At 38.8% G+C, this 14,177-nt stretch overlaps 1 protein-coding gene across 21 annotated transcripts in view; it reads right to left on the bottom strand.

Moving 5' to 3' along the window:
* AKAP6 (A-kinase anchoring protein 6) overlaps nt 1-14,177 on the bottom strand; it is a 503,988-nt gene that overhangs the window by 103,230 nt on the left and 386,581 nt on the right. For all 21 annotated transcript variants that reach the window (XM_070587794.1, XM_070587721.1, XM_070587757.1 and 18 more), the window contains one exon: nt 10,458-10,578. In XM_070587794.1, the coding sequence (XP_070443895.1) occupies nt 10,458-10,578 (121 nt within the window). The remainder of the gene's footprint in view (nt 1-10,457; nt 10,579-14,177) is intronic.

Genomic DNA, 14,177 nt, shown 5'->3' with positions numbered 1-14,177 from the left:
AAGTTTGGGGGCTTTCACAAACCAGCCTGATGATTGGTGAAGAGCCAACCCAAGTCCATCATCTTTTCTCTGCAGATGTACAGTCTAAACATTCAGGACCTTCTTCTTTCCATCTTAGCACAAAAAGCTCAGGCAGAGGGAGGAAATAGTGTTTTTAAGGATTTTGCCTGTTGTAGAGAAGAAAATACAGAGCAACAGTGAGCAGGCAAGCAGCATGTGAAAGAAAGACTACAGGCATTCGAGCCACCCAGATGGAGTTCAAACCCTGACTTATTTACAGCTCCACAAACATTTTTAGCCTTCTGTCTTTCAGGTGTAGAGTAGGGATGCACTTCCCCATCCAGTTTGGAGTAGAGTGGGGCCACGTGTGTTCTGGCCAATGATTTGAGATGAAGTGACATGTGTCTCTTCCAGGTAGAAGGTTCAAGAGCCAGAAGTCTCTTTTCTCTTTGCCACATTAAGGGAATATTAAGAGGATGGCTGGTCCAGAGTCTGAGTCCTGGAGTAAGAACAATGCCAAGAGAAGCCCACAGCCAACCTCTGATGGACATGTGGTATGTGTGAGAAATAAATCTTTGCAGCTTTAAACTTTTGAGATTTTGGGGTTGTTTGTTATCTCAGCAAACCCTAGCCTAAACTGACTGAGAAACTAGTTCTGTGTCTTTCAGGCTAATCACTTAACCTCTCTGTGCTTCAGGCTCAGAGTCCATGAAATGGGGAAAATAATCCATGACCATTGTAAGCATTAAATAAGATAATGTGCATAGGGCACTGACACAGATAGTACAATTTGACCAACATTAGTTTTTTCTCCCTCTATCCTACTCCCATCTCATACTACACACATACACACACGCACATGCACGCTTCTCTTTTTATCACCTGGTGAAGTACATAACATCTGTTCTTGGTCCCTTTTCTGGATTTCTTCTCTCTGCCCACTCCATCTTCCCTTCCTAGTGCCTTTCCACTCAAACTAGATGTTAAAATTGGCATTTAATTCAATATTCTTTTCTCCTACACCCCACCTCACCCCCCATAGCCTATCTGATCCAGTAGAGTGTATTTTTTTTTACCCCAAAGAAATGAATCTTTAGAATAGGATTTAAGGCAGTATGAGCATTTAGCAATGAAGATAGTTGGGTTAGAGAATTCCTAATACTCCAAAAATGATGTCCCTTGGACAACCACGGATCTACCTCCTTCTGAAGGTAGACATGGCAGTGAGACGAGGACTGAGGAAGAAGGTTAATGAGTTTACCTGTTAAAGTACAGTGGATGAGCTTTTCTCTCCAGGGCTCACCAGCCTATACTGAACAGGTACCAGGACTTCTTTGGAAATGACTAAAACATTATCTAGAGACCCTTCTAGCCCCACTTTCATGCTTTAGGAATACATGCATGAGATTCTAATAAATCATAAAAACTAGAATAATAATAAAGACAAAATATTTAGATCCAATAGCATATATGTCTTAGACACTTTCTTACAGTTATATTTGTTATAACCAGTACCTTCTTGATAGAATTACATGGAGCATGAAACCTAACATTTATACTTTTTATATTAAGACCACTTTGTCAAGGATATACTTGGTTTTCCTCCTTAAACTTTGGTACTTTTTTTTTCCCCCACAAAATTAACAATCCCCAGGTCATACCACGGTTGTCTATAAAGGTTAGTCACATATCAGATAATTTTATTTCTAGCTTCAAAACAAGATTAGCCCAAATATAAATATAACCACTAAAGACTAGTAGTTTAAAATTAGGAAATGCTAAAATGTAGATGAGGGACATTTCCATGAAGTCACTGACCTGAAACCTATACATAGTTTGGAGCAATTCAGGAGCCAAAGGTAGCAGGGGACCAAACACTCTCTTCTTATAAAGAATTTAAATGTTGCTCTAATTTATTTCATAAAAACCAGAAAGAAACGTACAAATATATGGAGTTAAAGCCAAATCTCTCATTTTAACACAAGAGGGAACCCTGCACATTCCCACCTAATTAAGTAAAAGTCACTTTTCAAAAGTTAAAGGCTGAAATTTTTGCAATTTAATCCAAAATTTTATTAGCAAACTCTAATGATTATTCTCATTGCAATTAATAAAAGCTCCCAAACAGGTCAACTCATTTAAGTGCTATCTGTAATCATTTGGATTTTAACATGATGGTTATTACTTATTACCCTGAAACCAAGCAGCGCAATGAGATATTGATTACTTTTAACCTTTAGATCCAAGGATTCAAGAAAGGTCAGAGGAGGGGAACTCTTCCTTTCTTGGCTGGCAAACATATAGCCTTCAGGAGAATTCAAATGATTCCCATTGGCCAAGTAGATCCAAGATTAGTTTATTCTCTGGGCTGACAAGAAATGATGATGCTTTTAAAAATAACACCCAGTACATATTTAGTGAAGCGTTACATTTATATAACCAATGGCCTCAAGATGTGCTTCTCATCACAGCAAGAAGTCTCAAGCTGTTAACCCTTTACCGAGTTTTGTTCGTGGAAGCATCTTTGTTGGAATGAGATATTAAATGTAGTAGCTTTAATTGGAATAAACTCATCTCATTAAACTAAGTTCTCTTGTAGCTTCCAAAAGCCTGAACACAATCATTGGCCACTCTTGGCCACTAGCGCTTCTTTTGATTTTCTTTTTCCATGACAACATTTAGAAATATTTTTCACATTCGTGCCACTGAAAAGCAATGAGTTCTAGGTAGGGTCCAGCAGAATTGTGGGGAAGGGAAACATAACCGTTATGTGTTAGATTAATTTGCAGAACACTTGGCATTATTATTGCCAAGTCGTCAAATTGTTCCAAGTTGTTCCGGAAGGTTGTTATTAATAGTATGTTTTCTGAGGAAAGTTCTGTCTACTTTTGGAACTGCATTTCTGTTGCCAAGGAAACTCCTTTAAGCACAGTTTTCTAGGAGCACACTGCTGCTTTTGTTTTCCAGTGTCCTATTCATATCATCTAAGTAAGCGTTTTACATGCTCCAGCCTTTAGTCCCAAATGTTGAAGTTTTAGCCCATTTAAGTTGCTTTTTCAAACATAGCTAATGCCTGCTATGATTGCCCTCTCCCTTCCCCCCCGCTTCTGTCTCTCCCTCTCCATCTGAAGCCCCTCTCTCCCGCCTTCTTCCAACTCTCCCTCCAACATGCCCAACTCTTACTATTCAAGGTTTATTTTTTTAAACAGTTGCATTAGGGGAGATAGTTTTCACAAGTTTTTGATAAATTAACTTCAATTTGAATAATAATTCCATAGGTTGTAGCATTAGTCCTTCAAGTGTTAATTATCTTTTCACTCGAAAATTAATGTAGTCATTGCCTACTGACTCCTTTACCCCATTTATTGAAGTGCTGAGGAAAACATGTCATTGAGTCCGGAGCCAGCCCTGTTGTTGTGATTAAGCGTGGTCACATGGCCCATCTCTGCCAAAAGGAGGGCCCTGAGAAAAGGTGACAAAGACAGTGATTTCCTGTCAGCAAAGAGTACGACAGGGCTGTCTAGAAGTGATGCAAATGAGGGGAACTTTCCCCACGGCTTGTTTGATCCACTCGAGGCCAGAGCAGGCCAGGCCGGGGAGAGAGGGAGCTGCACAATGCCGCGGAGGCAGCCCAGAGAGCCAACGCCCCTTCCGGACAGTAGCTCACCCGCCGGGGACAAAAACTGCTGGCGGGGCTTCCCTTCCTTGCCCCTCTGCATAAAGAGCCAACTATTTCTTGGCATGCTATTCTCTTAACATCCTTTTTCCCCCCCTTTTAAACCAGTGATTCAAATAGGAATTACAAGCTCCAGCATAAACAGTGTTTCACATATTATTCAGAAACCACATCCATCTACTTTTTCTTCTCCTAAACATTTTCAGGCTGAGTTTTCCCCTCTCTCAAAAGAGAAAAGAAATATATACTCAAGTATTCATAGCAAATACTCATTCATCAAAGCTCAAATTAATATGACAGCTAATTTAAGGACTTTTTGAACTTTAATAGAAATGGAACAACAAATTCATTTCTACACAGCCGTGGAGACAGACTAGGTTTTCCCATTCTGATCACTTTAAAAATGACTAGATAATGTTATTTGAAATATTATAATGATTTTAAGCATATTCTTCTTATCTTAATGGAGTTTTAATCTAACATACAATTAAGCTCTACAATTAATCTACTGGGAAAGAGGTAAAAAATTATCATTAGGTTCTTGTGCCTGATGTATCTGGTACATTTTTACCTTAACTGCTTCAATAACTAGTAATTTGCTTCATTTTGAACAATCGAGGTAGAGAATTTTGGTACTGAAATTTCAACATAAGGCCTAATTAACAGAATTTAATTTTTTCATGTCTGCTTCTATTCTATACGCCAACATGTGAAATTTAAAAAAAATGAAAAAGAAAGTTAATGGATTTTCTCCTATTTTAAGCCTAGTTACTGTGACCTGGGCTATGAAGCAGCCTAGCATTACATTTTTAGGATGTCAAGTTCAGTCATAAAGGTATCAAGCCACGTCTGAAATTATTTACATCAATCTGGTCCAGACCAAAATGAAAGAGGAATATGGGAAAGTGTTGAAATTTCTGAATTTGTAAAATATAGGGATAGTAATGATTAATCTGTTTTCTATGATCAGTTCATAGCTATGACAACATCATTTTGGCATCAACAGTTATAAAATAAGTCAACTATGTCTTGTTTTTCTTAACACTATATTTCTTATTTCCCAGAATTTCTAATCCTATTCATTCCATATGCGTTTCATTTTGAAGTCATAATTCTTGTCTTATAATACACACTCAAATTCTCTGAAGTAACATTTTCTTCTTTAAAATTTACTCCTTTCTTTTGTCTCTTATTCACCCATGATTTTAATTTACTTCTTTACTCTTTTTTGTTTGGTTAACTTTGTATTAACTGATTTCAACTGCTTTTCTTTCTCTTCAGTGCTGATGTTTCTCTCTCACTTTACTAATATCTCTTCTTTTCCAATATATAATATTGATGTTCTCTCTTATTAATTTTACCTGGCCAAACTATCACCAAAAAGAGCTACCTTTGGGTGAGAGCTGTGCTCAAAATCTCTAAACATTACTTGGCAACAGAGTCAGAGAAAAATAATTCAGTTGTTAGAAGTATTATGTTTAGAAATTTACTTGTAAGAAACATTATGGTTAGACATTTCTCTGTCATACAGTTCCCAACCTCTTCTATTGAAAAATCCTAAAAGAAAATGTTTTCGTATCTAAGTATCAAAATAAACTTAATTCCTTCAAAGGAAGTGTGATTTTTTTTCCTCAGAGAAAATGTAAATTTTGCACTTGAGCACATTTCCCTCTTTGCTTTCACTACCGGGAAACCCAGAATAAAATCTTGGCACCGTCTTCAGTAACTGTGTAAGAGCTTACAGCCTGTGTGCCTACATATTAACTCTTCAAACAGAAATATACTCCAATCTATGTATATTTTCCCCATTTCTGATTTCTATTTACATTTTAAAAATATTTTTATCATTTCCCTTTAAGTCTTAGAAAAACGTCAAATTCATAGCCAAGTAAAAATGTGATTAATCTGTTTAGTCAGCATTGTATTATATAAAATGAAAGGTCCTTGTCCTGTTGCACCCCAGACATATTTGTATAATACTTATATTAATTGAGGAAGAGAGATGACACTTGCGTTTTTCCCATAAATGTAGAACCATGTGAGTAACCATCCCTCAAAATTAAATATGAAATCTTCAGTGTAAATTCCTTGAAAGTATAAAGGTCTTAGTTGAAGTGGATACTAGTTTCATATTATTTCTAAACTGGAAGGGTTATTTTTAATCCCTTAGAAATCATATAATCTAATATTTCATTGATGAGGAGCAGCTAAGCCATTCACTCAAGGAACAAATCTATAAAGGCGGTGTTTTAGTGAGCTTCACACTATCTGAAAACATCTCTTGTTGAATTATAACAATAATCACCAGACTGCAGCTTCTGAATTTGGCCCTTAAAATTAACCCTTGGACTCCAGAACCCCACACCAATCGAGGACGGCTGGGAGCTCTGTCATCTGTGCTCTGTAGGTGGCAGAGAACGGGCAGAGCTTCATGGTGAGGGAAGAAGCCCCTGACAGGAGACACACTCACAGTGCTCCAGAGTCAGCCGTGTCTGCAGAGGGCAGAACAGCGGCAACAGCAGCAGCAGCCTGAGTTCCAGCTCTCCGACCATCGAGATGCTTCCAGGTCGCTCAATCTATAACACTTATCGGATGAGGTAGGAGGTGTCTTGGGCTTCCTTGAGCCCAAGAATAATGCCACCTTTGATCTGTAGAGATGAAAAAGTGGAGCTTTTCCTTTGCAAGTGGGTTTTAAATATTTCTCCATTAATAGTTAATGCACATGCAGACCAGCAGAGTGACAGCTCCCCGTGATTATGAATTCTGGCTTCGTAACTCTAGTCCAAATAGAAGCTGAACTTTCAAAATCACGATGGTTACTTTTGACAAATTAAATTGTCCTACTTAGGAATGTGGGAGGAATGAAGAGAAAGAAAGTGAGAGAGTGGGAGCAAATTCTCCTTGATTCTCAGACTGAGGACGAAAAAATGAGAAAGGACTACATTTGTATTTTCTAGGTTGATGATACTGCCAATGTTTATTAGAAAACAGCTACAAAAGGTCCCCATTCAGAGGCTGGGTCAGACAGAGAAGGCGAAGGAAAGACATTGGCAGTATAGCTCACTGTCTCAGAACAAAGAAGAAAGTATATTTAGGGGAGTGGTTAGATTTTAACAAGAATCAGGTTGCTCTGAGGATCCTGCAGTTTAAAACTAATTAGAAAGAAAATGGTCTTAAATTTCTAAGAATCTGAAAATAAAAAGGAATTGTTTAAACAGAAAAGCCACTTTACAGCCCATTGTAATATTAAGGTTCTAAATTATGTCAGGTTGTATAAATGTTTTCTACGCCTGTTACATCTAATTCTTTTCCTTTGTGAGTTCCTCGGGTATATGGCTGGTTTGGGGTAACCAAGATAGTACAACTGGTGCCCCACTCAGGAGGTCTGCTGAATGAATAGACTGGGCTATTTATCGGTAGTTCCACATCTAGGAATTAAGGCCAGATGATTTCCTAAAAGAGACCAGAATATAAAATAAATAGGTAAATTCAGGAAGGTAGTATCTAATGTTGAAATGCGAAAAAAATCTTCACTCTCACTGACTATCACCTTACTCTATTTTCTTTAACCCAATATTCCCAAATGTGAACTTTGGGGATCAACCTAGGACAGTGCAATGCATGAATCAGGGTCTGGGCATGACTACCTATGCCAAGAGAAGAGTTGAACAATGACATACAGAGAGCCCCCAAGGAGAGGAGAGCAACAGTTTCCGATTCTGTGATATCAAATCATGATTACATTCTGGTCCACAGTCCCTGAGATTTTACCATCGATCAGCGAAGGTCTCTCTTAAAAACTTCACCTTCATTCTTTTCATTAATACCATGGATCACGAGCTTCATTCCCATTCTTATTTTTTAACTCAACAACTGTTAGTTCAATATTAACCATGTAAGGTGCTTTGCTTAACAATGTACAGAATACAAGTGCAAGGCATTTTTCTTAATGTTATACAAGTGTTTCAAGAAAGGAAAATGATGTATACAGGTTGAGATGGATGGGAAATGCTGTGAAATGGGTTGAGTGTCCTACTGAATTGATACAATGACCAGGGAACGTGAATAGTAAATGTCCCACAGTGGAAGGGATAGTCCCACAAACTAACAAAAAATTGTTTTGTCCCAAATGTCAATGGTGTCCTTGGTGAGAAATGCTGATAAAGCATTGGTAACTTTCAGGGCCAACAAATTTAAAGATTAAAGATGATTAAGGATGACTCAAATGGTATTGAAAGACTTGGAAGGCCTGGAGACCGACCAAAACGCTTCACTCCTTTGGGGGTCTCTATGATCAATAGGCTGCAAACCACTCTCCCAAGGCATCAGTTCAGTTGATTCCTGGAAAAGCAGATTAGAACAGAGAAAGGGGAAACCGAAAATGTTGACCTAACCTGGGAATCCCTGGGGATTCTTGGCAAAGACCTGAAATCAATTCTCCTCCATCAGTTTTTCTAATTCAGGAGCCACCCCAAGTTCTAAATGACACGTTAGTCGATATTCTCAGGATTGCTTTGGAAGTTTCCAAACCTCTGGAATAATTTGGGCGCTTATATAGAGAGAGAGACTCTACAAACCTGTAGCATTTGCCCTTGGTTTCTAATTCAATCTTTAATTTTGCTTATGAGCCAAATGCAAAGTTAGTGCTAGTCTAATGAGCTTAGATATATTAAGCACCTGAAAGTAGAAAGATGATGACAGGACATGAGTCACAAATGAAGAATCTCAATATGAAATGTTTGGAAAAATACTATAATCCAGAATTACTGAGTGGGTGGAATAATGGCCTCCAATATGCCAGAATGGGAATTCTCAGGCAGAGCGCTTACAAGGAAACCACACGAAAAAGAAGACTGCACTTTTTGTTCAATGATTTCCTATTAATTGTGATGTAAATTATATGGATGTAATTTTGACAAAGAATAGCACTGTTTCTGAAAAAATAGTGGTTTATGTGCAAAATACAAAATGCATCAAGAAGAAAAGAAATGTTATTTGGCATCATGAGTGCAATAAAATCTGAGATAAAGGCTTATGATTAGGTAACTTTTGTATTATTTTTTCCTGTTTGGCTCGATTTTTAATGCTTAAGTCTTAGGAATGAAACAAATATTTTTGTATCACTAAATTAACATAGATTTATAGGCTCTTTATATGGAATTCTTGATCCTGACATGAAATGTGAAATCACCTAGCTTTGGGTACATTAGGCTGAGATTGTTACTCTAATAATATATTATGCCAGCAGATATATTGGGTAGCTTAGTTGTTAATGTGGACAGCTATGCATACACGAAACAGCTAATAGTCAACAAACTCCATTAATGTTGAACAAAATTCTTTTTTTTTTTTTTTTTAAAGATTTTATTTTTTCCTTTTTCTCCCCAAAGCCCCCCGGTACATAGTTGTATATTCTTTGTTGTGGGTCCTTGTAGTTGTGGCATGTGGGACGCTGCCTCAGCGTGGTTTGATGAGCAGTGTCATGTCCGCGCCCAGGATTCGAACCAACGAAACACTGGGCCGCCTGCAGCGGAGCGCGCGAACTTAACCGCTCGGCCACGGGGCCAGCCCCCGAACAAAATTCTTTAGGGAGTAAAATATCACCATTTGCTGAGTCTCTGGGGAGCTTATATCTTCTCTTAACCAAGATGATTCCCATGGGACACTAATTAAAGTCAACTAGACCCTTGAAAAGTACCAATAAACATCTCTCTTTAGAGGAGGTAAAAGTTAAAATAATAAATTAAGGAGAGGTAACTTAAAATGATAAAAATTGAAGAAGAAAGAAGACAACTTTTATTTGACCTTGAATGTACTTCTTATTCTATAAGAAATTTTAAAAAGCTAGAGGGTAGTTGTTTCTTGTCATTATACTGTTGCTGATTCTGTGGTTAGTTATTAATTTTATTTTTTATGATTCACAATCTGCTCTTTGAAATATGCCATATGCTCAAAGCAATTCAAGGATGACAACTGTCAGAATTACTCCAATAAAAATTGCCTAAATGAGGAAGATTTACTGCAGTCTGATATTTCAGCAGAAAACCCCTCTACCCTCCCCAGCAGCTTTTTCAGACACTGAATTTTGCAGCCATTTTTTCAGTTAAAATCACATGGCTGTTTTGTAAGAACTCCTAAGTCTATTTAAGTAGAATTGTTAGAACACACTGGGCCAAGGGTGAATTAGCAGACATGGAAAACAAGATAGATAGTTATTAGATGGATTGCCTGCAATCAATATGTGAGTTCCAAGCCAGTTTTCTTAAATCACACGCAAATGTATTGACTTAATATGACAACGTCTGCTCTATGTATCACTAATAAACATTAAATTGGACGAGCCCTGGACCCTGGAAGCAGCAAGCTAAACCAACGGCAATTTTTTTTTTCCTCTGGAAAGATCTGAGGGGCGGAGAGAATTCACCTGAGTGCTCCAATCAAAACACATTTTGTTAAATCTTACCAGTCCATTTATCTTTCATTTTGTTTCAGTCTATTTATTAATGCAGTTTCATTTATTGCTATTCATCTTGAAGATAAATCTTTGTCCTTCTATAGAATTACACCAAATAGAATGTGATAAAGGGAACTTTCTTGCAATTATGATGTCGGTGCAGCCTGTCAGCACACAAGGGATGGAAATGAGTTTGGGGACAGGGAAGGGAATTCTAATAGACACCATGATACATACAATGAACGCAGAGATATCCTGAGAGAGAGAGACTTGTCAGGCTAATCAGATCTTCCACAGCAAGGTAAAGGCAAGAAGGGTAGCTCTAACCTTGTAAAGATGCTGCTGCTGCTCCTCTGACATCATCAGGTCGTGGCTGTCCATCACGAGGGACTCCATGTCAATCAGCCAATCCCAGAGCTCCTGATATTCTGAATCAAAGTCCAGGAGCCTGAAGATAAGGCACAAAATGTATTATGCATAAATACAGTGTAGTTGTTAAAATCTCATATTAGAATAATATATTCTTGAAAATGTTCCTAGGTGATACATGAAAAAAGAGAAGGGAAAAATTCTCTGTGTGGTTACACAGTGGGCAAAATAGGAACTGAAGCTTGTGACACGGCCATTTCTTAGATTTTGAAAATGTAACATATAATTCTGATGCTCATACCTGAGACATATCATGGCTCTTTCCATTTGCTAACCCCTTCTGAGTGTTTGCAGTACTTGAACAAAATGACTACTACTATGTCCTTGATAAAGAGCATAGTCATATTTAACAGACTGAGAAATGGAGCGTCGGTGCTTATGAAAGTTACATGACCCAGAATTTTGGGTATGAATAGCACCCTCAAAATTTGAACCCTTTCTCTTTGACTAGATTTTCCATAGATATTGGATTCTAATACATTCGCAATTAAGAATATGAATTTAACTAATTTCTCTACAATGATCACAATACACTATCATATCCAAAATACTATTTTCACTGGGAAATGACTCAATCATTTATCTGTCCCTCTGCTGTCTATCTGCCTATCTCTGCAAACGTACATCCTACATTTATTGTCATGGATGAGTAGCCAGCATTTCAGCTTAGCACTCAGAGATAGGCTTGAGTGACTCTGGTAAGCCAGTGAGAACCAGGGGCAGATCCAGTATTAGACAGGTGTTCCCCACAGACATGTAGGAAACAAAGGTAAGGACAGGAAGTCAAAACAATGAATCTTTGAATAGCCAGCAATCATTAAAATTCAAAGGAGGATCACTATGGTTTTCAACAAAATAAATCATTAGAATAAGGAGCTTAAAAGGATTAATGTGATTCTCTATTGAAATCCTGGTGAATAAGTAAAGCCCAGATTCTTCTAAAACACTGTGATCAGAAAATGAAAATGCAGGATGAAAAACTATGACTTCGTCCTTCCCCGAAAAAGCACCCACCCAACAGAAATCCTAGAGTCTCATCAAACTGTAATTGAACAAAACCCTATCAGTAAAAGTGAAGCAGGAGCCTCAGGTACGAATCTGGAGTTATCAAGTGAGTATCTTATAACTACCTTCTTCCCATCTCTATACGTTAAATGACTGCTTTCCAAGAAAATGAACATCCACTTTTCATAACTTACAGTTTAATCTTAATGGATGTGTCAAAAAAATTTAAGGTGTGCCTGGTGATGGAAGAGACTAGATCTAGAATTGTCTGCTTTATTTTAATTACTTTACCATAATTATAAAGATCCTTGATTAGGACCATAAGCACCCAGGGGCAAGGATGGTGGTGGCTAACACACACAATGGATCTGTTTAACTGAAAGCCGATAATGGGTACAGTTGATGTAGCCAAAACCTTCAGTAAGGCTATGGTGGCCTGGAGCAGTGCTTCTCATACATTAATGTGCATATGGCGGGGCTGAGGATGTGGGTGAAATGCAGGTACTGATTTAGTAGTTCTAGGGTGGGGCCTGAGATTCTGCATTTCCAACAAGTGTTGGCAACTGGCAATGCTGCTGGTCATGGACCTCACTTTGAGTAGCAAGGACTTCTAGCATGCATGTGAAACCTGAAATAGTATCCCATTTCAAAATACTACAAAACAAACAAAAAGCACTGTCACAGGGACAAATAAACCATCAGGCTTTCTTGATTGTCTAATAAGGAAGGACTAATAAGCTTTTGCTCATTAGACAGGGACAATCATTTAGAAATACCTCCTGAATTATGGTCATCATTTCTTTCCTTGTACCCTCTCACATTTTAACCATAAAGACAGGGGAAAGGTGGAATGCTACTCCTCAAATTAGGAGAGTAAGATGCAGGGGAATATTAAAAGCAAAGGGGACAGGAAGGGAAAATCTGGCCCCTTCCATCTCAGTGGATTTGGGGAGTAAGAAGGAATAAAGAGAAGAGGAGCCTCCCCTCTCCTGACCTAAGACCTAGAGGGGAGGCATGTGAGACAGGTTGAAGGGAAAGCCGAAAGCACAAGGACATCAGCTCCATTTCCCTCTAGGAAGTCTGGGAGGAGCTGCCTTAAAGAGTGTCCTCACAATGCCCTGGAGTGGGGCTGTTGTAGCCAGAGAGGGGGCTTTGGTGAGGCCTTCCTTTGCTACCCTGTTCTCTCATCCCCCCCTGAGTTTTCCGGTAGTTCAGCTGGTGAACTTGACAGAGATGTTGCCATGGCAACAGAGGCACATTGACCTCAAGGAGAGCCAGGGTGCGTCTGAAGCCAGACCTCAGAGAGTTGGCCAGGCCAGTGAGGGCTGAGATGAGGTTTAGTCAGCCTAACCCAAGTGAGAAAATACCTCCTAACCAAGCCAAGAGATAACAACACAGCCACAGCCCTTTGTGGGAGGCAACCTTACAAAGTCCAGGGCAGGACCCATTTCAATGAACCCAGCCAGCCTGTATCCAAGGGCGACATTAAGCCTGGGGACCTCCTTGCACTCCAGAATTACAAGGTCCAGGAAGCCCCCTCTATGCTCAGATGCCATCTTGGACAAAAAAAGGAGAGGAAAAGGTAATCTGAATAGCAACATTTAACCCAAGAGGTTATTCCCTAAAGAGAATGTTAATTCATTAAGGAAGGCTATAAGCTTCGTGTTTAAAAGCCTGAATTCTGATCTGAAAGCAAGGTTTTTTCTTGCTTTACCTGGAAAGTATGTGTTTAGGATGTTTCATAAAAATTACCAATCAGCAAGAGAAAATAAAGAAGCCTGTTTTCTTTTCCAGGTGTGCGTGACGAAAACGAAACTTTGATCATGACCAAACAATTCCAGGGCAAGGGATGGATGCACCTTTGCATCCGTAACGCCCAGCGCAGCACCTGTTAATGACAAGGAATGAATGCAGACAATGAGGCCAAAAATCTTCAGTAGGGAAAGAGTGACTTCAGAAGAGCAGCACGAGACAGAGGTACTAGTATCTCACCCCCAAACGCCAATACCAACACAACAGGGCAACGTGGACAGGCTGCTTCACTCATCCTGAAGGTGGGGTTTTGCCTTCGGTAGATGAGAATGGTACATTTGCTTACTTAAAATCATTATGTGCAGTAGATTCTCAATTAATGTGAGTTGTCTTTCCATTCCTTTTACATTCTCCTCTTTTCTAGAGGGAAAATTGAAGATTTTAAATAAATGAAAATATATACAGGGTGATAAAATGTTCAGAACCATGAAATTTTTTCACTGGCTCTTTGCCATGCTTTTACATCCATTGAGCTGGTCCTTCTTATTATTCTCCTTATCCAGGGACTTAGAACAAGAGCCATTTCCTCCAGTTAAACATCCCACAGGCTCCTTCTCAGATAGTCTACACAGGCGACCTGTAAGCGGTAAATGAGCCGAACAGAGACTCCCCCTTTCTTTAGCCTAGTCTATCTTCACGCTAGCTGAGAATATTTAGGCTTGGGTTTGTTAGAGACAGTAAATGCTTTGGTTCCATGTGTTGTCTCGTTAGTGTAGTACCAGTACCTGCATTTTCCAAACAACTAATTCTCATAAGGCCCTAATACTGAAGACAAAAACATTTCTTTCAAGCACTTGTACC

The sequence above is a fragment of the Equus przewalskii genome, chromosome 1 (assembly GCF_037783145.1).
Source record: "Equus przewalskii isolate Varuska chromosome 1, EquPr2, whole genome shotgun sequence".
In the NCBI taxonomy this organism is placed as follows: Eukaryota; Metazoa; Chordata; class Mammalia; order Perissodactyla; family Equidae; genus Equus; species Equus przewalskii.
Note: the sequence above shows the minus strand (reverse complement) of the source record. Positions and strands in the feature narration are given on the sequence as shown.